The sequence below is a fragment of the Hippoglossus hippoglossus genome, chromosome 3 (genome assembly GCF_009819705.1).
Source record: "Hippoglossus hippoglossus isolate fHipHip1 chromosome 3, fHipHip1.pri, whole genome shotgun sequence".
NCBI classification, from domain to species: Eukaryota; Metazoa; Chordata; class Actinopteri; order Pleuronectiformes; family Pleuronectidae; genus Hippoglossus; species Hippoglossus hippoglossus.
In genome coordinates this window covers 17227002-17250232 of record NC_047153.1, presented here as the reverse complement: position 1 = coordinate 17250232, position 23231 = coordinate 17227002, and the positions used below count along the sequence as shown (strand labels likewise).

Sequence of the window (23231 nt, the reverse complement as noted above, 5' to 3'; positions counted from 1 at the left end):
CTGAAACTCCAGAAGTGTTTTGTGGACTCAAACACTTCACCCATCCTTCCATCGGCATAGTGATGAGTAGATAATGAGTGAATTTCATATTTCGGTGAACAATCCCTTTAAGCAACTTTGGTTTGGCTAATTCATACGTTTGTGATATTTCCTCCATCATTGTTAGATGTAGCTGCTGCTATAGTAACTGGTTTAAAATACTCAGTAAGTTGCAGCATCAATGCTGATCAATAACTTGAAACAGAAAATGTAAATTAGCTTTGGCTAAGGCTAACTCACCAGCTAGCTGTACCTAGCTGCAGTTTGGCTTTAGTCTTCATTTTCTAGTGCTTTAAAATATTTTAGTTTTGAAAAATTATATATTTCAATGGGATAATTCAAGGTATATAATATCGTAAAAAAGTCAGAAACAAATTATAAAATTTTAGGGGTGTGGCGCAGCGTTAATTGTCAGGATAACAATGTGAGTTTTTAACCATCTGCTTGAATTACATGTGATGTTTTACTGTTTCAGGTTTAAAGTTTTTTCTAAAATGTAGTGAAGTTCTTTCTATTTACTTTATATATATATATATATATATGACATTCATAAATATATATATATGTTCCTATATATTGCGCACGACTTTAGTCTATTTATTATGTATTCTCAACAATGTTATTTCACTCTCCTGGATGTTTAGAGTACGACTTGGAGCCGTGCGAGGATCCCGGAGTGCCGGCGTACAGCAGGAGGATGGGATTCAGATTTCGAGTTGGTGACTCGCTGGCCTTCTCTTGTTTCCATGGCTACCGACTTGAGGGAGACAGCAAGATCACTTGTCTGGGAGGAGGCAGGCGAGTCTGGAGCAACACACTACCACGATGTATAGGTAAGACACTAAAGTACACATAGACTCACTGGCTGAGTTGTGTCTCAGGGAAAATGTGAAGTAATTGGCACTGCATACAAAACAAATGAAGGGGATGGTTATTCTACATGTATTGTTGTTCAGCGCGTGGGCATTGCACTGTAAACTCGTTGAACTTTCCTTATACAACGGAACAATACACAAAGTAATGTTGCTGTGTCAAAAGTATTTCTACCTTCATTATTTATAGTTTGGAGTGGTTTATCTTCTATGACAATATCTGGTAGCTTGTAAAATATAACTTTCAAATTAACTTCTTCAGCACATGAATGAGCCCAAGGGTGAAGTATCAGCGTTTTCATGGTTGTAATTCACCAATGTTTTATTGCTGACACAATGGTAATTTACTATTATTTGACTGGTTGAGTGTTGGTTTTATATGCCAGGATTTGGCTTTTAGCAGGTCATAATTTGCTGGTATTTGATGAGTATCAGTGTTTCCCTGGATGCTGCTGGTAATTTATGAGAGGCTGACTGGTGGCTGCTGGTAATTTCCAAGCCCCCAAATAGAGCAGACTGAAACCGCTATAATAGCACTATCTGTCAAGAGATCAGACCTGACTAAGAGGAACCCGAGCAACAGCAGCTGGCAACGTCCACCGGGTTCATCGCTCTCTTTCTTTTTCTAAATGTCCGTCTCTTAACTCCTCTGTCTCTCTGTCTAACTTTCTAACTGTTTCTCCTCCTCTCCCTCAGCATTTGCCCAGTCCTTGGGTAGATAATTAGGCCATTAGATGTTTTATGAAAAGCGTTAATGCTGTGTCTTTTGTTACTCCCACTTTCCCTTTTCTAATTTCTCACTGCATATTTTCAAAGGGCTCTAGTCTAGGTCCATCTACTATCCTCTCTTCTTTTCCAACTTTCTCTTCACACCCTATTCTTCTCCCCTTCGCTATACCCTCTTTTCTTCCTCACACACTGCTTGCAGCATCCTTGAATAATCTGCTGTAAAAAAAAAACACAACTACATACCATTTAAAAGGATGTTGTTTTGAATTTCAGATTTGATACAAACTGTACCTTTTTTTTTTATCTGAGTGAGTTCCATATTGTTCCACACCGCCTTCTCTCTTGTCTATCTCATTACTTCAATTTCCTCTTTATCCCTTCCCAAGCAGTGGTGGTCCTCCTCAGTGGGAGTTAAAAGCCTGCTCGGCTCACTTCTTTTCTCCTCTCGTCATTTACATACGACAAAACTCTATTTGCACAAAGTACCACTTATTTGAATTCCTAAACTTTGATAGGCACTGCACCTGCCAGATAATGCTGTATAATTTATAGGAAATACTTTTTTCTATCAAAATCATCCAGACCTGCTTCTCTGCGGTGTATTTCATTTTACCCTCTTAGGTTTAATTGGTTTGCTTTTGAATGAGTTTGCTGCTCATTATGTTTGTTGCCATTGTCTTGTTTAAAGTGCATTTCAAACGTACATTTCAGTTCTTTTTTAGCTGCTGTATACTGTATGCTTCATTGTCATCATTATTATCATGTCCGCATATTTGAATAAGGTTTGTGCTTATAAAGGATGTGCTCTTTTCTCTAATCTCTCTTTTCATGTAAAATTATGAGTCCTTTGCCATCTCGTTCCGACTGCTCAAAAATAATAAGGTAGAATTGCTGTGATTTTGATCCACAGTGTCCCTGTCCCTTTTCTTCTCTTGCTGTAGCCGAGTGCGGCGCCTCCTCATTGGGGCCAGAAGGGGTTCTCCTTTCTCCCAACTTCCCCTCAAACTACGATAATAACCACGAGTGCATTTACCGAATCACCACTGAAAAGGGCAAAGGAATCGGGCTGAAAGCTGAGAGCTTCTCATTGCAGGATGGAGACAATCTCAAGGCATGTACACACACACACACGCACACACACACACACACACACACACACACACACACACAAAAAATAATATGCACATGTTAACAAGATCAGCTTTTCCCAATCAGGTTGCACATGGATGGCTCATTTATTCAACGATTCAGGCACACACATAAACACACACTCACAGGAATAAAACCTAATTATAAGGAAATAAGATGCAACACAACCATCATGCCCCTGTCTGTGTTGTAGTAAAACTGTGGTTCATGATGGCTTCAAATGGCAATTTAAGAATTCCAATTTTTTGATCCAAATTAGTTCTAAGGATTAAGATGATGAGGGGGGTGAAAACAAGGATTTATGTACAGTAGCTATTAGCTATGTGGAATGTTTTGGTCCCCAGATGTGAATAGCATCAAAAGCATCAACTTGAATATGTACATACACCTAAATATTTGAAGAACATGACTGCGGATAGTATTCAATTATATAACTCTAATTAACAGAATATCCACCCTCAACTTGACTTGTGTATATATTTTTTGTTGATGTTTGTCACTTCAGTACTTCCCCATGGTTTTCTTCATTTATTTATCAAGAAGTGTGGTTAGCTGCCTGATACCAGAACAGTGACAAACTGAACTAACATTTCATTTCAGGGCGGTTGGAATGTTCTCATTACTCCCTCTTCTTTGTGTAAAGGAGCTTTTGCTATTTCTGCACAACCAATGTCAGCACGAACAGTAGGTGACAGGATGAACCATCGGTCTATCACTGTGTGGAAAAACCAGCCAAGAGGAAAACAAAAACAACTCTTTCATCAGTGCCCGTCTGTACTCTACATATTCTCCAGTCCTGATATAACCGCTGCTTTAGTAACATCTGTACTAAGTCCTTTTGGACCTGCCACTGTTGTGGTGGTCACTTCTTGCTGTTCTCAGACCTAAGACAAACCAATACCTGCCCAAAGTTCCTTCCTAAAATCGCACTGATTGGTCTGAACCACTGTGATTCAGCCACAAGCAAATAGTTTGGAACCTGGCAAGATTGAGCTTGCTAGGAATCCAGCTGCCTCGCAAGATTACTTTGGAAGTGACTATCACAGCCATCTGCTCCCGGCAAGAAACCACAGCCGGCGCTAGAGGAAACTTATAGCACATATAGCACCTTTAACACAGAACCAAAGAACTACCTTGAATGAGAATTTCTCCTCTATATATTTTATGTCTTTCCACTTCAGACATATATTTTGTTGCAGTGCTGAGTCCAAAGTTTCTTTTATCCAAGCCCATTCTGCAAGCTTTTGTTCCAGCAGCGAACACCTGGCCCAATTAAGATGTCAGGAAACGTGTAGTCCTTCATTATGTGAGGCGTTCAAGAACAAGACTGGAAACACAAGCAACCGGAAGGGCTTTGAATCCTTCTTTTATCCAGTATGTACTTAAATTGTATTACCGAGGTCCAGGTCCCAGATGTTAGATGTGTTAAACATTGCTGTAAGAAGCAATAACATCCCTGCAGGGGTTTATTACCCATGTTCTCTATTAGTGCTCCTGCTGCAGTGGCCGTCCATGGCTGAACGGATACATGAGAAGCAGGGGCACGAGGGATCAATTCTTCCTCTCGTAACCCCTTTAAGGAACAGATTGTTCTGTTAGTCTATAGAATTATTGTCCTATTCGGAGGTTAACCCTGGGTTTAATACACTTATGGCGTCACATTTGGGTCAAAAAGGGACAAGTAATTCAAAATGTTGCAAATCAACCTTTATAATGCTGTAAAATTCATCATAAAGCATAGGCAATTGAGGTTTGTTCATGTGTAGAGAAGGTTTTTATCTGAAGTTAAGATTTGTATTTGTAGACAATATTTGTGTTTGTTTTTTTTAAACCTGTGGATAAAATCTTTGTAAAAAAGAGTGACAAACTGCTTTCGTGCCCAGATACAAAACAGCAAAACTGTGTGTAAAACTCATTGTCCCCACACTTTGTGTTACACTGAAATTAGAAGTATGAGCTTCGACCCTGTTTTTACACCTGAATCTTACTTTATTTACTTGTGTAACTTCACCATTCATATAATTTGTTATATGTCATATTTAATTTTTTTTTTACAAATAGATATATTTTCTACACATACATATTGTTTATAGATTTGAGATACATTAACAACACAATACAAAATACAAATAGCAATCTTTTGTACACACGCACGTTATTTAAAAGAAAATGTTTAAATCTTTTCTGCACATGTACACATTTATAAATTGCAGAATTATTTTAAAGGTTGAAAACATTTGATTTATAACTACAAACTTTTGAAATCATTTGTGAACTTCACTTTATATCACTGGGCGGCTGTGGCTCAGGAGGTAAAACAGGTCCACTAACCAGAGGGTGTCCTGACTGAACCCCAAATTCCCCCTGACGGCTGTCAGGATGTGAGTGACGTGTGGTAAAGAAAGTGTTGCACATAGATGCACTGTATGAATGTGTGTGAATGACCGAATAACAAAACTGCACTGTGAAGAGCTTTGAGTGGTCATCAAGACTAGAAAAGTGCAATCTGAGTACGGACCATTACCATTTACAATCTCAAAATCAGTTTGACCCTTATTATAAAATAAGTTAATTATGTTTTTTTTTCCTCAGTTTTCTGGTGCCCTTGCGGATTTGAAGGATTTGTTGTTGTCACAATGTGCATGCAAAGATTTAATTGAATCATTTACATAGTATAAACTAGTGTACGTCTAAACTATAAAGAGAATTACAGATGTTTTGGAGACTCATTATTCTGTATAAGTCTTCTCTCGGGAATATGTGCCCACTTCAGTGTCAGTTGGGAGCAGCTGTGTGAGCTGTTTCACCGTCTTGATGCTGTCCTACACACATCTTCTGAAATATTTGCATTCACAATGTATCTTAGTGGCATTAGGCCTGTGGGCATGGTTGAGCCAGTATGAGGTTGGAGTGTATTATCAGTATTAGGTGTAGAGCATTGGCTCAGCCTGCCTGTGGTTAAATTGTGTTAGCAGGTTTCTAACTGAAGTTTAAAGTGGCCCAACGTCATTGTAAAAGGTGGAAACGTTCCCAGTGGAACGTCCATCAAAAAATCAAATCCCCCTGCAAGAAAGGAAAGTCACACCAAATTAGGTTTGTGTTCGTCACACGATATTTGACATAGGATTTACGGTAACGCAACACACTGCATAAATACTCCAGAGATAGAGTCTAATCTTTCATACTAACACTAGGCCAGTATACCACATACCCAACGTTATACTTCAGTTATGTAGCGATTCTATTATTACAGGATCATGTACATGTTGTTTCTCAGGTTATTCATATTTTGTGTATATACCATCAGTATGATTGCTTCAAATTATACACATTAGTATCATGGGTTTTGTGTTAGAGACAGGCCCATTTCCAAAAAGTATAAAATTATAACAAGAATCTTTTCAAACTGCACTCGCCATACTTGTTATTGCTTTACATCCTCTTTGTTTTCATAATGTTTCTCAGAGGGTATGAACTCACTCTGCTCTCTCTACTACTTGTTGTTGTAAATGTGAAGCTAAGTTGTTAAAAAACACATGTCATGTTAGTGTAGTCACATTGTAATGTTTAATTTAGCTCATTTTCATGCATAAATCAGCGAATCGGGTTGTAGTGCAGCACGTCATGCTAAAGAGTTCTGTTGAGACTGTTTGGAGCATTTAGTGACTTTACTCGTGATGTTAACACAGGCGCTGAGATCACGTCAACAAGACAAAAACCCTGCGAACGTCCTGTTTCCTCACAATTACGGTTGGTGTTGCAGTGGGTTGGAAAATAAACTGCTGCAGACACATTCCCGAGAAGCAAAACAATGCAACCCATTAAAAAGTTCAGGAATGAATTTATTTTGTTTTTGTGTGTTTGTTCCCTTTTCACTATTTCGTCGAACGCATTTGCAGATTTTTCACTTGAGAATCATTTTCAAATGTATTGGGCACATTCAAAGTCAAGTAATGTAGTCAGTATGTAAAGATTAGCATGCTGTGGTTTAATTATCTGTAAGCCTACTGCAGCCAGCTTGTGTGATGGAGCTGGGCATTTAAAAGGGCAACGACTATGTACAACATGTCTGTTAGTTATAAATTTCCCTAAGAATTTGCAGAAAGCCAAGTGCAAACTATAATGAACTAGAAGGAAATCCCCAAAGTGCCACTTGGGCTCGCAATTAGCATGCCACTGCAGGCTGAGCGTGGTGGAGCCAATGCCTGCTACTGCTGCTGAACACTGAGCACAGACCATTTGTTTCACGAGGTTCAGGCTAAAATCTCCAGGTAACATAAGAACCAGATTCTTCCATCTCCTGCTGCGTTTGGTGAAGGTTTTTGCCTGGTGGGAGAGCAAGCGGAGAGAGAGAGTGAGACAGACAGAGAGAGGAGGGGTGGCAGATGGTGACATGTTGATTTATGAGCTGCAGGGCTTTTTCATTAACCATACTGAGTTTTACAGAAACGGAGGGAGGAGGAGAGAAAGATAGAATGAAAGGGGGAGAAAAACAGAAGGAGAGCAGGAGAGAGAGGCGGTAAGATGCAAAATTTGGGGGACACTGACAGAACTGGAGGGATGTGCAGGCGTAGAAACAGGAAGAGCGAAATAAAGTTTTAGGAGAGTAATGTTGCAGATATTATTATACTGCTCCTCTGTTTTCAGCTCATTTTCACTCTGTCCTTTACCAGGTGCCTCTATCTTCCTCTTCTCTCCGTCAAAACCTCACACCCACTACACTGTTATTTGGCCTCACGCAGAAGTGTCTCCTCCGTTGCCTTGGCCCTTTATCTTTGGCGTCCCTGCCACCTGCAGACCTGTCACCACCAATCTGCGGGAAATGTCCCCGACTGGCAAATATAAGCACTAGCAGTTCACATTTATATTCCAGCTGTGCGGTAGTATTATGAGGTACTTCAGAGTCCTAATTCTCTCCTTCAAACTGCAGTCAAAAGTAGTCTGCACCTCCCAAACTACTGCCTCTCCACACATCGAAGCTGCAGTCATCAGTAGACTTTAGATGAAAAAAGTTACCTCGACAGAAAAAGTTTTTTGATGTCAGATATTTTGTATCTAGCCCTTGAAATGTTTAAACATTAACCATATATATGTGTCTGTTTTCTTCTGCCTACTCTCCATTTCCTCTCTCGGGGCATTGCAAACAGTATTTCCTCTAAAATATGACTAAATACACAGCTTCCATTCGTCAATAGCACCGATCACTTTGTTGTATGTATCTAGGTTAGCTCACTCAGGTTCCAAAAGACAAACTGTGCATTTAGTCACATTTTAGAGAAAAGTATTAAAAAAGATACTGTACCCTTTAATGTGTTTTTGAGCTATAAATTAAATTATATGAATATTATTTGATAATATACATTAACTTTGGTTTTAATATCATATTTACTAACAAATTTGGCTCAAAATGCTTTCAAAATATTTTAAACTGTCTTGGACCTGGCAGGGCCAATGTCATCTGCTTGGGGATATCTCTATGTCAAGACATGTATATATATATATATATATATATATATATATATATTTAAAGGTGAACACGCTCTAATCAGAGGTGGCAAACGATGGCTCTTGAGTGGGAATCTGAAAGGTATGTGTGTCTTAGCCCCGCCTCCCAGCACTGTGTTCTAAAGGCACATTTTCAGAGAGAGGCACTTCAGCCTAAACTTGAGGTGAAGTTACACTTTAAAACAGAGCGAGCAGCACATTTTGGATACGAGTGATGTGTGCACATCAGCCCTTCAGCTGGATGCTGTTACACTACTCATTTGTGTTATTAAACTCAAGCTTGCTTTGTGTTGCCAAGTTGCGATGATCTTATTTGGCAGCCTTCACTCTACCCACTGTATCTCCTTGTCTCACATTGACAATAAATTACCTCCAGCTGTTTTTCTCTTGTTTGCGCTGCCAGTAAACGGTTGATGATCATAATTCAAGTGATGAGAAGCAACATTTTCACATCAAGTAAGATTGAGGCAAAGGAGCCAAGATGCCAACATCTTCATCAATTTCATAATTTCCACCTCCTCTAATATGCGCAGCAGAATCTCCAACCAAGTCACGCACGCACACACACACACACACACACACACACACACACACACACACACACGCACACGCACACGCACACACACTTTGACTTGCTGTTTTCAACAGTGTTTAGTTAACATGCAAACTGAGGCCTCTAGGTTTTCTGACGATATCTAGGAAACACACTCTATTACTCCTCAGCGGTTTCCTCTGTAGAGCATTCTGTAGCACTATAACTTTTCAAAATGTAAATACAAATTTAGAACACTTATCAAACCTAGAGACACCTTCAACTGTGAATAAGCTGCTTTTTATTTTTCATCTAGGTCTGCAATATCCCCACTGCCAATACTCAAATTAAAGTGATACTTAAATCGGCTGCTTCCCGCAGGTGCTAGACAAGGATTAAACTGCAAAAATGCTAACTGTGGTTATACAACATCCTCATTTCACCAATTTAATTGTTGTAAACAACATTTCTAGTAAGGTAACCAATTTATTTACCCACCATCAACATTCTCTTTCCTGACTCTCTGGAATTGTTGATGGTTGTTGATGGTTGATCATTAAAAAAGGAGGTTTCATCAGTTCTGCTTATTATTATAAAGCCTCTTAATAGCTCACTTGTGACCTTTGAGACATCTTTGTGATATTTGAGGCTCCATCTTTGTGGTGTTTCACAAGATCCGCGCTGATGCAGGTGGCTGTTTCTTGCTTTAGCTGAAAGTCTTTGCACTTCTTCTGTTATTTGGTATTTTGGTGACTCACAGCAACACAGCAGTGCACTTGTATCAAGTATTCCAGACCAAGTGCTTGCCGTGCAACGTGACAGGCGCTCACTTAAACCTCTGCAAAACCACATAAGTCCTAATTTTTTTTATCTCTTACCCTGTTCCTGTGTTTGATTGATAGGTATATGATGGAGAGAACACTTCATCCCGTCTCCTTGGCAACTTCACACGTGAGAGCATGACAGGTTATGTCATCAACAGTACGTCCAATCACTTGTGGCTGGAGTTCAACAGCAACGCCTCTGGAACCAGTCAAGGCTTTCGCCTCTCATACACAAGTGAGTCATCTTTGAGACATTTTAACTGAATGAACTTATTAATGGAGATAGTTTTTAAACTGTATTTACTTTTACAACCATGGTGTGTGACGCTGTGGAGGGTTTATTCAGGTATGGCTAAAAAATTGAAATACTCTTTATTTCACACGCACAGAATCAGTAATTTGACTATGTCATCGCCAAGGTCCTCATAATAAAATTATTTTAATTGAAAACTGGAGCAGCAGGGATTGTATTGCATTGCCCTCAGGACTATATATCCCATGTCTGCCCTGTGCCTCAGTCAGGTAATTCTTCAGTGCTACATACCAGACCGAAGTAGGTGTCATGTACCACAACACTCGAGAGACAAATTACCAAGCCATTTTGTTTACTTCTGAAAGAGGAGGTCGACATTCTGAAATTTCTGTTAAAGGTAGAATCTAACGCGCAAGAGTAGTTCACCAAGCAAACAGAAGTGACCACACAAATGCTGCACAAGCTCTGTCTCTCGTTTTCTCTCACACACACACAAACACACACACACACACACCTCAATTGCTTTTAAGAGAGTCCGTTAAGAAGGCACGACCAGCTGCCGTGTAAGTCAAACAGGCTATTAGGTGAGTATTTATCTGAAAGTCATTAAAAGGAGGTGAGAAAGTGTCACATCTGGAGTGGAGGTGTGGCTGGATGGAGGGACAAAGGGAGGGAGGTGGATGCTGTATGGATCCTAGATGGATGCTCTGTATGTCAGTGAAACCATTAGACAGTCGTGAATATGCAAGTAATTAAATTGGGGAAAGTGTCACCTTCTGCAAAGTGCTGCAACAATGGAGGAACTGATAGGTAGAAAACAGCAGAAGGCAGAGAGAGGCGTCTGAAGGGCAGTGGTGGTTTCTTAAATATGGACAGGGACTGTTAAAGCAGTTGTATGGTTTTAAAGCGGTTTTAATATTGTAATAAGGATTCAAACAACCGCACAAGATATTGATAAGAACGGTTGACAGAATTGTGATGCACATTCTTCTCAGAGATGGAAATACAAAGGGATATATGATTGTACATGTAATTTCCAAAACTGGTAACGTAAAATGTTGCTGTCTGTGTAAAACACAAAAGCTTCACCGCAGGAGAAAATTGTGATTGGACAGCGAGTGCGTTCATTTTTTGTGGCCAGAAACAACCGATAACAGGATCCGTTTTACATATAATTACATCACTTAACAGTCGAGAGGATCTGAGGAGACTGCTGTTATCTAATCAAATAATTTGGCATCCTCTGCCAGAAAGATGCTACACAGTCTTTAGGATTCACCTCCGGTCACCAAAGACTTTTTGAAATATCATTTGACTGATTCCGATTACCTGAAATTGTGAATCTGAAGGACAATCTTACTTTCGTTGAATTACAGGCATTACTCTACAAACAATATCGATTATTATCATCCATCCATCTATCCATCCATCCTTTGAGTTTGCAGTGGCACCAAGAAAGTCCACCCATCCCGATTCCTTCCATCCACCAGCCCATCCATTTTCTGCAACTTATCTAGCGTCAGTTCTAAAATGGCACCAGGGAAGTCTATGGTGACTAGATGAGATTAATAGATATTACCATGATGGTTCAAAAGCTATTTTGAGTCTTAATATGTGCATGTATAACTATGAATAAATGCTTGATTAGATGATATTTTCACTATGATGTCAGTTCACAAGTTGACTTATTTCAATAGTGACTGGCTCACTGTTCACTGATGTTCTGTTCATAAGAGGTTTACCTGGGGAAAGAGGATATGTTGGTGACATTGTTGTGTCTTTGTTTATCCATCTGTCTTTGAGGCGAGACAGGTTCTTCTACTGTGTTATCTTTAAAACACAAACATACCCCTTGCAGTGTGCTCATTCAAGTGTACATAATATTTTTGTTCATGTGGAATGTGGTGTTATAGTTTGATATTTTTCCCCACAGTTTCATATAGGAACCAAACTTTCAATCCATAAATATGACTGCTGGCACTGCTCACTACTCATCGTTATGTCCTTCAGAAAAGGGAGAAGCCAATACATATTTAAAAATATCAGAAACAAGTATATGAGTACAATCTCTAGAAATATCCATCGCTTTCACTGCAGCTGTCACATAGTTTTTCAACATTATGTGAGCTGTGCACTCAATATTATCAACACTGAGTGTTCAAACTACATTTTGTGCAGAAGCAGTGGGATTCAGTAAAAGAAGAGTGTGACCTCTTCTCCAAAGCACCTCTGAATCATCCTGTTCATTTATGCAATGTTGTCTCACTGCATGCACAGGAAAACCTTTTCTGTTTGCGTGTAAGTACCTTGTCTGTGTGTGTGTGTGTCTCTCTAGGTTTTGACTTGGTACGCTGTGAGGAACCGGGTGTCCCTAGTTATGGCTATAAGATCCAGGATGACGGCCATTATGCCAACACTTTTGTCCTCTACTCGTGCAACCCTGGATACAGCCTCCACGGCAGCAGTACACTGACCTGCCTCAGCGGGGACAGACGTGTCTGGGACAAACCACTTCCTTCCTGTATCGGTTAGTATGTCAACATGTGTGCAAGTTCTATGTACATCAATAATTCATGACTACAAGATCTGAATTATTCACCTGTGGGTGAGTTTTTTTACATTATTCAGTGAGAAATGTAGCCTGGCTATGCAGCAGTCTCCTCCTGTCTGTTTCTGAACTCCAACAAGAGCATGCAGGCTTAAAAGAGAGAGTTGATGAGTCAATACAGGGGGAATACTTTGAAAAGACGGCATATGGATTGATGGGAAATATTTGAAGTGGTCCTAACATGCCTCGCTGGGTAAAAACTACCCTTACTGATCCATCAGGCTATGCACACAAGACTATCTTCACTTGGGCATCAGAGTTAGATTTGAGTGGACCTCTGTGTGTTTTAAGGATGGCATGGTTAAGGTGCGAAAGTAAGTGATTACTCTCTGAATTGAACTTTGATGAATTTGTAATGTAAGTTAGACTACTTTCTTGTACCCTGAAGGTGTGTGCAGTATTTTATGCCAGGTACTTTGACAGAAGCCTCAGCTTTCTGCTTTATTCTTATCATGCACAGTACATAGAATATTCTATCAGGAGAGACTCTTTATGCCTCCACGCTGGCGACAGCTGTGGCCAGAGGCATTATGTTTTTTGGGGTCGTCCATCCATTCGTCCATCCCATCCTTGAGAATCCAATATCTCAGGAGCAACAAGAAGGGAGTTCTTCAACTCTGGCACAAACGTTTCTTGCATGAACTGATTAGATCTTGGTAGTCAAAGGTCAAACAAGGAACCAGAGGCAATGAAAGAAGAAGCAGCTCGTTAAAACAACCAAGCATTTCAGCCCTGTCAGAGACTTTATGTGAGTCCTTAATGCATGGAGGAAGCTCCATGCCTTTTTTATTTCCATTGAAAGATTTAATATTAAAAAGGTCAAGGTCACTGTGACCTTACTAAACATGATTTTGCAAACTGCAACCCAATGTGTTGGTGGAGACATATAACTGTGAGGCAGTAATTGTAGTTGCCAGAAAGTTATGTTATGTAAAAACTCTGATGACTCATCTAGAATTGTTGCCTTTTGAAAGAAGTTCAGACAAGAATCACACTATTATGACGTGTGCGTCTTTTCAGATGCTGAACAACACAGACTGGAGTGAAAGGGAAGCCATATGCACAATACTGATCACTGCAGCACATCTTACTTCTCATTAGTTTCCCTTTGATTATATGTGAATACAGAGAACATGGTGGCAATAATTTCACTGGAGAAATTCAACTTTTCTATACACCCACATCACATGTGTTAAGACTCCTCGTGAAAACAATGATCATGGGAATAATAGTCAGACTTAGATAATTCTGACTCATTCTTCAACAGAGAGCTACAGAGAGTGAGGACAAAAGTAACAGTTCTATAAGATCTAGTGCATCTCGAGGTGAGTTGAGGTTGAGACCAACTGAATAACCCGTCACCTCCTCCTACAGAGAGAAGAGGGCTAAAGGCCGTCTCTAGACCCAGTGTTTGGTTTGACCACTCTGGGTCACTGTAGAAATGTGGCTGTGCAACATGGCGAACTTCAGGAAAACACAATTTTTGATTTCATGTGATTAGAGACTAATGAAATATAAATATAAACAGTATATTCCATTTCTGCTAATAGAAAATCATAAGTCGCCAATGTGCTTGCTCATTATGGGAACTGTTGGGTTTCTCTATAAATTCTAAGGTCTTCACATTATTATGTTATGATTTGGCGCTTAAAATTGAACTGAATTGAATAGCTTTTATTTGAGTTCATTCATTTTTTGCCATGGATTTTTGTGATGCACTTTATAACCTTGCTTAGATAAGTGCTATACAAATAAATAAAGTTAAATCCTTCTCACTGGTCCTTAAAACGCCAATACATTGCGTACGCTGGACTGGACTGTTGTGGTGAAACACAGAGGCTGAATGTCATGTAAACACATTTAAAAAGGGAACATAAAAACAAACTGACCCAGATCGGTCACGTATCTACTTCCTATCAATTTTTAGTGGAAAGGTCATAACATTTTGTAAATAATTTCGTGGGAGGACTGCTAGAAGGCCTAATATAATATTTAGCCATCACATGACTGCTCTGTCCTCCCACAGTATCAGCTTTGAAAATTTGAATAATATTTAAATCTTCCTCAGGTTGTGAGGTAGATAGACTGCCAGGGGTAGATAGAGCTTTCTTCATTTGGTTGGAGAGGACGATACCAAACAAATAAAGTGCTTCAACATGGTGATTTTTAGTCTTTTGTTTATAGACCTATAAAAGTCATTTTATGTTTTAGCTTCAGCTTGTACAGTTGGCCATTTTAATGTTGGTTCAACCACCAGTGAAGCATGAACCTGACGTTGGAATCCCAACAGAAAATTCACAATTTGTATTGTCCATAATTCCTGCTTGTCCATAAATATTTTGTGGCTTTGCATAATTTTAAAAAGTGAAGCACTTGCCGTGTAAATATTTCTACCTTGTTTAGTGGACCTGAGCACTTGGCAAATGTTAATGTGGAATTCCCTACAGCCGAGCCAAACCTTGTGTCTTTCTAACCTGCCAGCACACCTGAGCTCTCTGAGGTGGAACTTGGCCTGATGCAGTTGCTAATAGCAACTAAAAAGGATCTGTGTGTGTGTGCGTGTGTGTGTTTGTGGAATGAGAATGAGAATGAGAAAGTGTTTTGACTTGATATGTGTGTGTGTGTATGAGTGTGTGTGTGTTCATTCCCTGTATACCTCCACAGTCAGTCATTAATTTGTAGCTGCTCTGTCGCTGCCTTATTTCAGGTAAGCCAGCAACCAAGAGAGTACTTGCTGGCAGAGCCCTGAGCTAACTAGCTCTGAAGCTACCTTTGTCTATTCCTCCTTTGTCTGTGTGTTGGGGCATTTGTCTTTCTGCTTCTCTGAATATCTCCGTCCCAGTCTGTCTGGCTTGGTCCCATATCAGTGTGTGCGAGCACGGAGATGAGGAGATGGCTTCGCCTCAGGCTGTTACTATACCATCCTTCTTTCTTTCTCCCACATGGAGTCAAAGAGACTGGTGGTCTGCCTTCGTGGGACTTATTTAGTCATTCCCCCTCTTCCTCTGTTCATAGAGTACACCTGTCTGTCTTCTGCTATCTCTGTGTGTGTGTGCCATTCCCTCTTTCTTTTGTCTGTCTTAGGGAATTGCAGTTGTCATGGGCTCAAACCAACTAACTGACTCTTGTTTTTCTCTCTCTGTGTGTGTGCCGAGACTCACAAGGAGAAAAGCATATTTCTGGTCTTCTGTGTGACAGTGTGGTTTTCTGCTACTCCCATTGTGTTTGTGTTTGCGTGCGATTGCATTCTGCCTGGGGTAATGCAACAGCAGTAGGTTGTCATATTATTGCAGATTGTGGAGCTGTGTTAACGGTGCCCTCTTAACTCACACAAACACGCAATGCCCACACAACTATAAAGCCCTCACTGTACCAAACTGCTTCCTAATCAGCAGCGATCTGCTGGCTCAGTGGGCTACCATGTGTACCATGCACTGCCACGATGCTCCCAGCCCGATCCCCTGCCTCTCAGTATCTCATCCGTTCCTCACCTCCAAAAACAATTTTAGAAATAACACACAAAGCCAGTCATCTCCTGCGCATTAAACAGCATTTCTTTCATGGACATTGCACATTCTAGAGAGATCCTTAAGAGAAAACAGCCATCAAAGTTACTCACTAACCTTGAAACTGTAAACCAGGAGCTTGGATAATTCAAGGTTGATTTAATGATTCAAGCCTTTCTTAACTGATCCTCATTTAACTCAACCTTCACACCTCAGAGTAATTTACAGCAAAGTAGAGGGACCCTCTCTTACACAGATGAATTGAAATCTTAATAGGGCTGGAATGGCTGGATACAAAAGGATTTGGTTCTGTGGAGAACAGAGGTCTTCACGGATCCCAAATGTTCGACTCATCCAAAACCAGTGGAACACCTACCTAATCCTTGTTATGGAGATGTTCCCGCTTTGAATCTGTTATGTTTTGTTCTGTTTCAGTTAGTATGCATTGTCCCATTTCCATTCACCCAGGATGACACAGTACACAGAGTGAGGTTAAAGGAAGATTACCCAAATCCACCACTTATTTGTGTCATATGTCGGAGCACCCTTTTCTCGTGGTACAGCTCGGAAGCCAAATAGATAACTAGTCGAAATTCCTCTGCAAGGATGCACTGTGAATCGTTCTTGGAGCCAGACAGAGCAAACACGAAAAGGGCTAGACGAGCCGAGCCAATGTTTAGATATAGTCCTGCAATAGAGTAGTTCCACATGTAATCTAATGGTGTAGGAAAACCTCATATTTTGCAAGGACAGCTCAGATTTGATTAACATCTCTGCGGCTCATCTGTCAGTCTCTAAGCACCTGCTGACACACATACATTCTGCTTAAGAGATCATCTGTGTCGAGAAACTTAATTCAGTCAGACCTGAGCATTGTCAGACCCAATGCAAAATGTACCTGCATGTGGGGAAAAAAAGTGTGATGCACCTACACCGGCAGCCGCAACAGGCTCTATCCATTGACTCTCAGTCTGCAATTTAAAAATGTCCTTAAATGAATGTGAAGTCATAGAAACTATTCATAAAATATTGTTTATTGTAACAAAGACTAATTCATAGAAATGATCAAAAGTTGTATTGGGCAATAGACAGATGATTATAATTTTCTATCCAACCTATTTGTGAATGTCAGTGATTGTCATTTAATTGAATACATTTTTATATTAATAATGGGTGAATCCAATCATTTTCTGCAGCCGCAATTATGATACACACCCAGATCTTAGAGCAGTGGCAGTAAAACAACTCAATCTCGTTCGAAAAGGCTACAATATGAGCACAGTCCACCTCAGGCCGCAGGTCAGGTTTCAGGTTCTCAGCATCATGCCATGCTGTAAATGCATGAACATGAAAAAAAAAAATCTTCAACCGAGAGTACCACCGCTACTAATCCGATGAATCGTCTTGTACAAATGAATCTGCTAACCAGGGCTGTCAAGTTTCAAATTCACCACGACACTGCAATAGAACGGGTGTAACTGTATATTTTTATCCTTATTTGGTCACCTAATAAGAGATGAGTGCAATGACTCATATTATTGAATAGCGTTCAAATGTTTTTGTCATTGAGAAGAGTGGAGGTTATGTCTGAGAGGGCTGCAAGTCACCATTAATATCTACTGCAGAGTTTATAATTCATAATAACCCTGTCGCAATCCTTCAGAATGCCGTTTTATTGGTGGTTGAAAAACGGCCGGATGTTTCTTATTTGTTTCATCTTTTTTTGCTTAATGTGAAATGATCCATGCTCCATAACACAGGTGGAAACAGCTGAACAAAATGCAGTTGGTAAAGTTAAAACAAGCCGTTGAAATATGCTTGTTTTTTTCCAGTGATGTTTGATCGTCTTTGTGTCTCATGTCCTTGTAGCCGAGTGTGGAGGTCACATAACTGGAGCAGTGTCTGGACGCATTCTGTCTCCGGGTTATCCTGCTCCTTATGACAACAACCTCCACTGCACCTGGACTATAGAGGCTGACACAGGCAAGACCATCAGGTAATTAGGAAGCACTTGGATATCCACTGAATCCGCTGGGAGTAGGATGAGCCCTAAACCATACACAAGAAACTTTGTGCTGATCCAATAATGATAATTAGAAACAAGCACCGGGTAGATGTCAGAAGAAGGCAAGCAGGTAGTTGGTAATCCACATCAACTGTTATTGGTTTCTTCCTCCTGGAGGCGGGGCCTTACTATGTGCAAGAGCCCCAGTGACTTGTGAAAGCTGTCAACCTCAAAGACGACAGATTCACATCGCATATTATTTGGTTAAGATTCCCGTTGACAAATATAAATGAAAGTTATTTTATCAACGAAAATGTCATTACATTCAAGGCAATTAACACTTAAGTGTTTGATAATACAACAGTGTTGTGATGCAAGTTAATTGAAGAAGGAAAGTTACATTTTAATGATTGGAAGAATGAATTACAGCTATATTTTACCGCTCAATAAATGGCAGTAATTGTTGTGAATATTATTTTGTTATTGTGCTCAATAAAAGTGTTTTTTTTTTCCTACATGGTTGAAGATAAACCTCAGACTTTTCCCCTGCTCATTACTGTGCACGGATGTACTGTATGCACTTGGGCCTCAAAAGCCCCGTCTGATACCTGCAGTTACATAGAAGCCTCCAGGCACGTGCGCTTTGTGAGCACACAAAAAAGTGCAAAAAGAAAAAGGGATGTTTTGCTCTACATCCGCTGCAGCAACTCCATTTTAGACGAAACACTGCGCACTATAGAAGCAAACACTCACAAGACTGTCAGGTAATAATATATTCACTAATTAGAGATAAACGTTCACTGTCAAAGCCACTGCTGGGTTGCAGAGTACACCACATTAGTCATTATGCCACCCTTGTGTTTCTCAACACATTTTGGCAACTGCTGAAATCTGTGTGTGTGTGTGCATATGTGATCCGTCTATTCTCAGCTCAGCTATATTTTATTTTATGAATATGATTTTGTTGGCAAAAGTGCAGACTGTAAAGTCTGTTGTTACCCGATCTCTGAGCTGTGTCTCTTTGTGTTTCTCAGCCTCCACTTCATCGTCTTTGACACCGAGATCGGTCACGATATTCTGAGAGTTTGGGACGGTCCATCTGGGCCATCGGACGGGGGGATCCTGTTGAAAGAATGGTCCGGCCCAGCCCTACCAGAAGACATTCACTCGACTTTCAACATACTCACCCTACAGTTTGATTCCGATTATTTCATCAGCAAGCAGGGATTCTCTATACAGTTCTCCAGTGAGTAACCTAACCTCTAAATCCAAACCATCAAACTCCGTTGTTGTGGATCTGTGAATAACTGAAAAGAAGGAAAAATGTACCACGATTCCACTAAATCACCAATTTGGGTGGTCTGCTGCACTACCCAATCCCCTAGATACATTTATGGAGAAGAACTAATTACTGAATTAGCAGGGGTTTTAGCTGAGTAACAAACTCATCACACATAGTTTCTTAGTTATTATATAAACCTCATTTATACTTGCTAAAAGATAATTAATCTGGAATTAATGCCACGTTTAACAGGATTTCTGAAAAAACCTTTAGCCAAAGTATCAAAATAGAAATGTAATATGTCACCCTGGGACTCCCGACTGAAGGAGACCACCAGGGACCAGTGGGGGCTCAGCTTAGTTTGTGTCCCACAGTTTAGGAAACCAGGAGAAATGGTAAAAAAAAACGATGAGCTCTCCTTCAGCCCATGTTAGTTACTTATTGATTATTACACTACAAATATTTAGAAAACTGATCACGGTCCCACTCCAGTAGCTTATTACACCCCTTGTTCCTCAAATTGACATATTCACAAGAGCGCTTTGTCATCCAAAAGGCACAACAAGGAATTGATAGCATGTTTAAAAACTTGATTTTCAGCTAAGCGGGACTTAAACAGCAACAACAATGACAACAATATAATATAGACTATAAATAAATTAGTCATAGGTAATGACTAAAATCTTTTCCATTCATTTTTACACACACACACACACACACACACACACACACACACACACACACACACACACACCCTTGTCCTTCCACTTGGTAGTTTACATACATCTGCATCCAAAAGTGTGCAAACAAAGAGATGCATATCTCTAGTCATAAATATCCAACACATTCTCTCTCTATCTTTCTCACATGTTTAATTTTCTCCCATAATCCCCATATTTAAAACAATAAATATTTGCCCCCACTAAACATGCTAATTAAACTCCCTTTATTTACCACAGTGTTGATTTACCAAACGCTCTTTTCAAAGCAGGGTTTGTGGCTGTATTCAGGGAGTGGGTTGACGGGGTGACGTTACAGCAAATATTAGTCATTTCCTCCTCCTTCCCTCTCTGTGTCAATATCTGACCTTCTTAAACACATGCAGTTGTGTTCCCTGAAGGTTTAATGAACTCAATGTGGAATCACTATGATTAGCCAAACACCAGCTGTTCAGAAAGATCATTTCTATGTTTCAGTGTTGACAGGATTTGAGTTTGGCAGAATCCAAATGAGCAGAACACATGAGCTGAGATATGATTTAAAGTAAACAACAAACAACACAGAAATCAAAGGTGCTGAAAAATGTGTCAATATATCTTGTTTACGCTGATTTCCTCTTGTTGCTGTTATGATCTCACAATCCCTTAGATGTATTATGCAATCCTGTCAGGGTTCCGAACCCCCAACTGATTCAAATCACAGACAGGAATAACCCCTTATATCATTAACTGTCTAGTACACAATACTGGAATATTATAAATACTAAAGGTACAGTAAATATGTATACATATACAGAATGGAACATTTTAATCATTAATGATTATGATATAAGACATATCCTTTAAATTTAGTTAGATTTTGTTCATACACATATTTCAACTTTGATATCTGATCAGAACATGTTTTTGTCATTTTAGTTTTTTTAAGCCCAGATCGATTCAATGGAAGCACTAAATTACATTACATTTCATTTAGCTGACGCTTTTATCCAAAGCGACTTACAATAAGTGCATTCAACCATGAGGGTACAAACCCAGAACGACAAGAATCAAGAAAGTACAATTTCTTTAAAAAAGCCTAACTACAAAGTGCTATAAGTAAGTGCCATTTAAGTGCTAATAAATTGTTAGTTTAAACTTGTATTCAAGGTATAGTCGGAAGAGGTGTGTTTTTAGTTTGCGGCGGAAGATGTGTAGACTTTCTGTCCTGATGTCCATGGGGAGCTCGTTCCACCATTTAGGAGCCAGGACAGCAAACAGTCGTGATTTTGTTGAGTGTTTAGCTCGCAGTGAGGGAGCAACAAGCCGATTGGCAGATGCAGAGCGGAGTGAACGGGCTGGGGTGTAACGTTTGACCATGTCCTGGATGTAGACTGGACCCGATCCGTTCGCAGCACGGTACACAAGTACTAATGTTTTGAAACGGATGCGGGCAGCCACTGGTAACCAGTGAAGGGAGCGTTAAATAATTGCAAACATAATTGAAACTCTTTTACTGTGAGTTTGATTGTCATGAAATACGCAATATACTATAGATCTAATTATCCCCAGTTAACACACCACTTAGCCTGAGGGGGGAGCCACTAATTAAAACGCAAAAAGAGCACCAGGTCAAATTTGATTGAACTGATGATCCATTTATCATTTAGTTGTCGACTAGTCAGATCGAGCAGGAGCTTTTTTTCCCCAGCTACCACTGCTACCTTCAATGGAATCATTTTGTCAGTCATTGTCAGTGTGATGACAGTAAGCCCCATTAGAACTCAGACACTCTTTGTCTGCAGCTGCCAGCAATGATAACACTGTTTAAATGTGTTTGTCTCACTACTTCTCTTTCACTCTCTGTCCAGCAACAGTAAGTCAATATCTGTTTCTCTTTGTGTGTTTCACACTTTTCAGCCACCACAGCGACGACCTGCAATGACCCAGGCGTCCCCGTGAACGGCTCTCGATACGGCGACAGTAAGGAGCCCGGTGACAGCATGACGTTCCAGTGTGACCCGGGCTATCAGCTGGAAGGCCAGGACACCATCACATGTGTTCGGATGGACAACAGATTCTTCTGGCAACCAGACCCTCCGGCGTGTATAGGTAGGTGTGCATTACTCATGTACTGCCTAACTGAGATGAAATTACATGGAAATAAGAGATAAGATCTCATGCCATGGTGTGATGAGTTTAGCTTTAATGAGTTGGTGACATTTCATATTGAATGCTATAAAAATTCCAATTAAATATGTTAAAAGATTGTTAGATAATGTTCATCAGACGTCTGCAATTGGACCCCCTGTTCTTATGAATACATCCAAAAATTGGAAAAGTTGACACAAAACCTCTGGAGGTGAGAGGATCTAGAATGATCCTAACTCTGACCCCAAAGAAGCCTGAAGTTAAGAACTAGCGAGAACGCTGAACTCCAAAAGCAGACGCAATTCTCAAGACAGTTTAACGACACAATAAGTGAGTGACAACATAGAATATAAGTGGCAATAAGGTAGTAGTAACAGTGTAGTAACTATCAAACCAGTAATTTTGAAATTGTGGGGAAGAGTCCAGTGTCGAGGGAAGGGTGCCAGAGAGAGAAGGGGTGGATGTCTAGTCAGGTGTGCTGTCAAAAGGAGTTCCTGACAGGATCCCTGAGTAGTGTCGCTGGAGAGATGGCTGAGTGCGACAAACAGACTGATGCAAATAATCTGCTGAAAAAGACACAAATTAGGGCACAGGCAGTTTCCAAAAATACAAGGTTTTCTAGGCAGGGGCTGGCAAAAGGCTTGAATACCCCAAGATAAGATGACGTTCTGGCAAGGAGGTGGTGATCGTTATTTATTGCAGCAGCTGAGTAGATGATTGCACGATGAGGAACAAGTGCATGGAGTAGTTGGTGGCACTAAGTGTGGGTGGGGACAAGGCAACATGTGCAAACGTCCCAAGGAAGTGTCCGGAAAAACAACAGACGAGACAGTGGAGGTCCGTTAAGTGCCTCTGTATTGTTCTGCCATACTTCTCTGGAGACAAGTGAACTAGAGCTAAGCTCTTTGAAATCAGGGACAAGCTGGACAGGTGCTGAAGGAATGTTGGTCAGGATAATCACTGTGCCTTGTTCTTTAAAGCAGCCTAAATTAAAAAAAAACTCCTAAATTCATCTCTCTCTTCTGTAGCTGTGCTGGACAGCCAGCACAACAAACGTGCCAGCCGATTGGCACCTTTG

At 40.2% G+C, this 23231-nt stretch overlaps 1 protein-coding gene across 2 annotated transcripts in view; it reads left to right on the top strand.

The window, feature by feature from the left end:
* The window catches only part of LOC117756771 (CUB and sushi domain-containing protein 1-like), a 380356-nt gene that overhangs the window by 266674 nt on the left and 90451 nt on the right, over positions 1-23231 (top strand). For both annotated transcript variants that reach the window (XM_034577551.1, XM_034577542.1), the window contains exons 23-29: positions 684-872; positions 2582-2751; positions 9729-9885; positions 12239-12430; positions 17887-18013; positions 19057-19268; positions 21923-22114. In XM_034577551.1, coding sequence (XP_034433442.1) covers positions 684-872; positions 2582-2751; positions 9729-9885; positions 12239-12430; positions 17887-18013; positions 19057-19268; positions 21923-22114 — 1239 coding nt within the window. The remainder of the gene's footprint in view (positions 1-683; positions 873-2581; positions 2752-9728; positions 9886-12238; positions 12431-17886; positions 18014-19056; positions 19269-21922; positions 22115-23231) is intronic.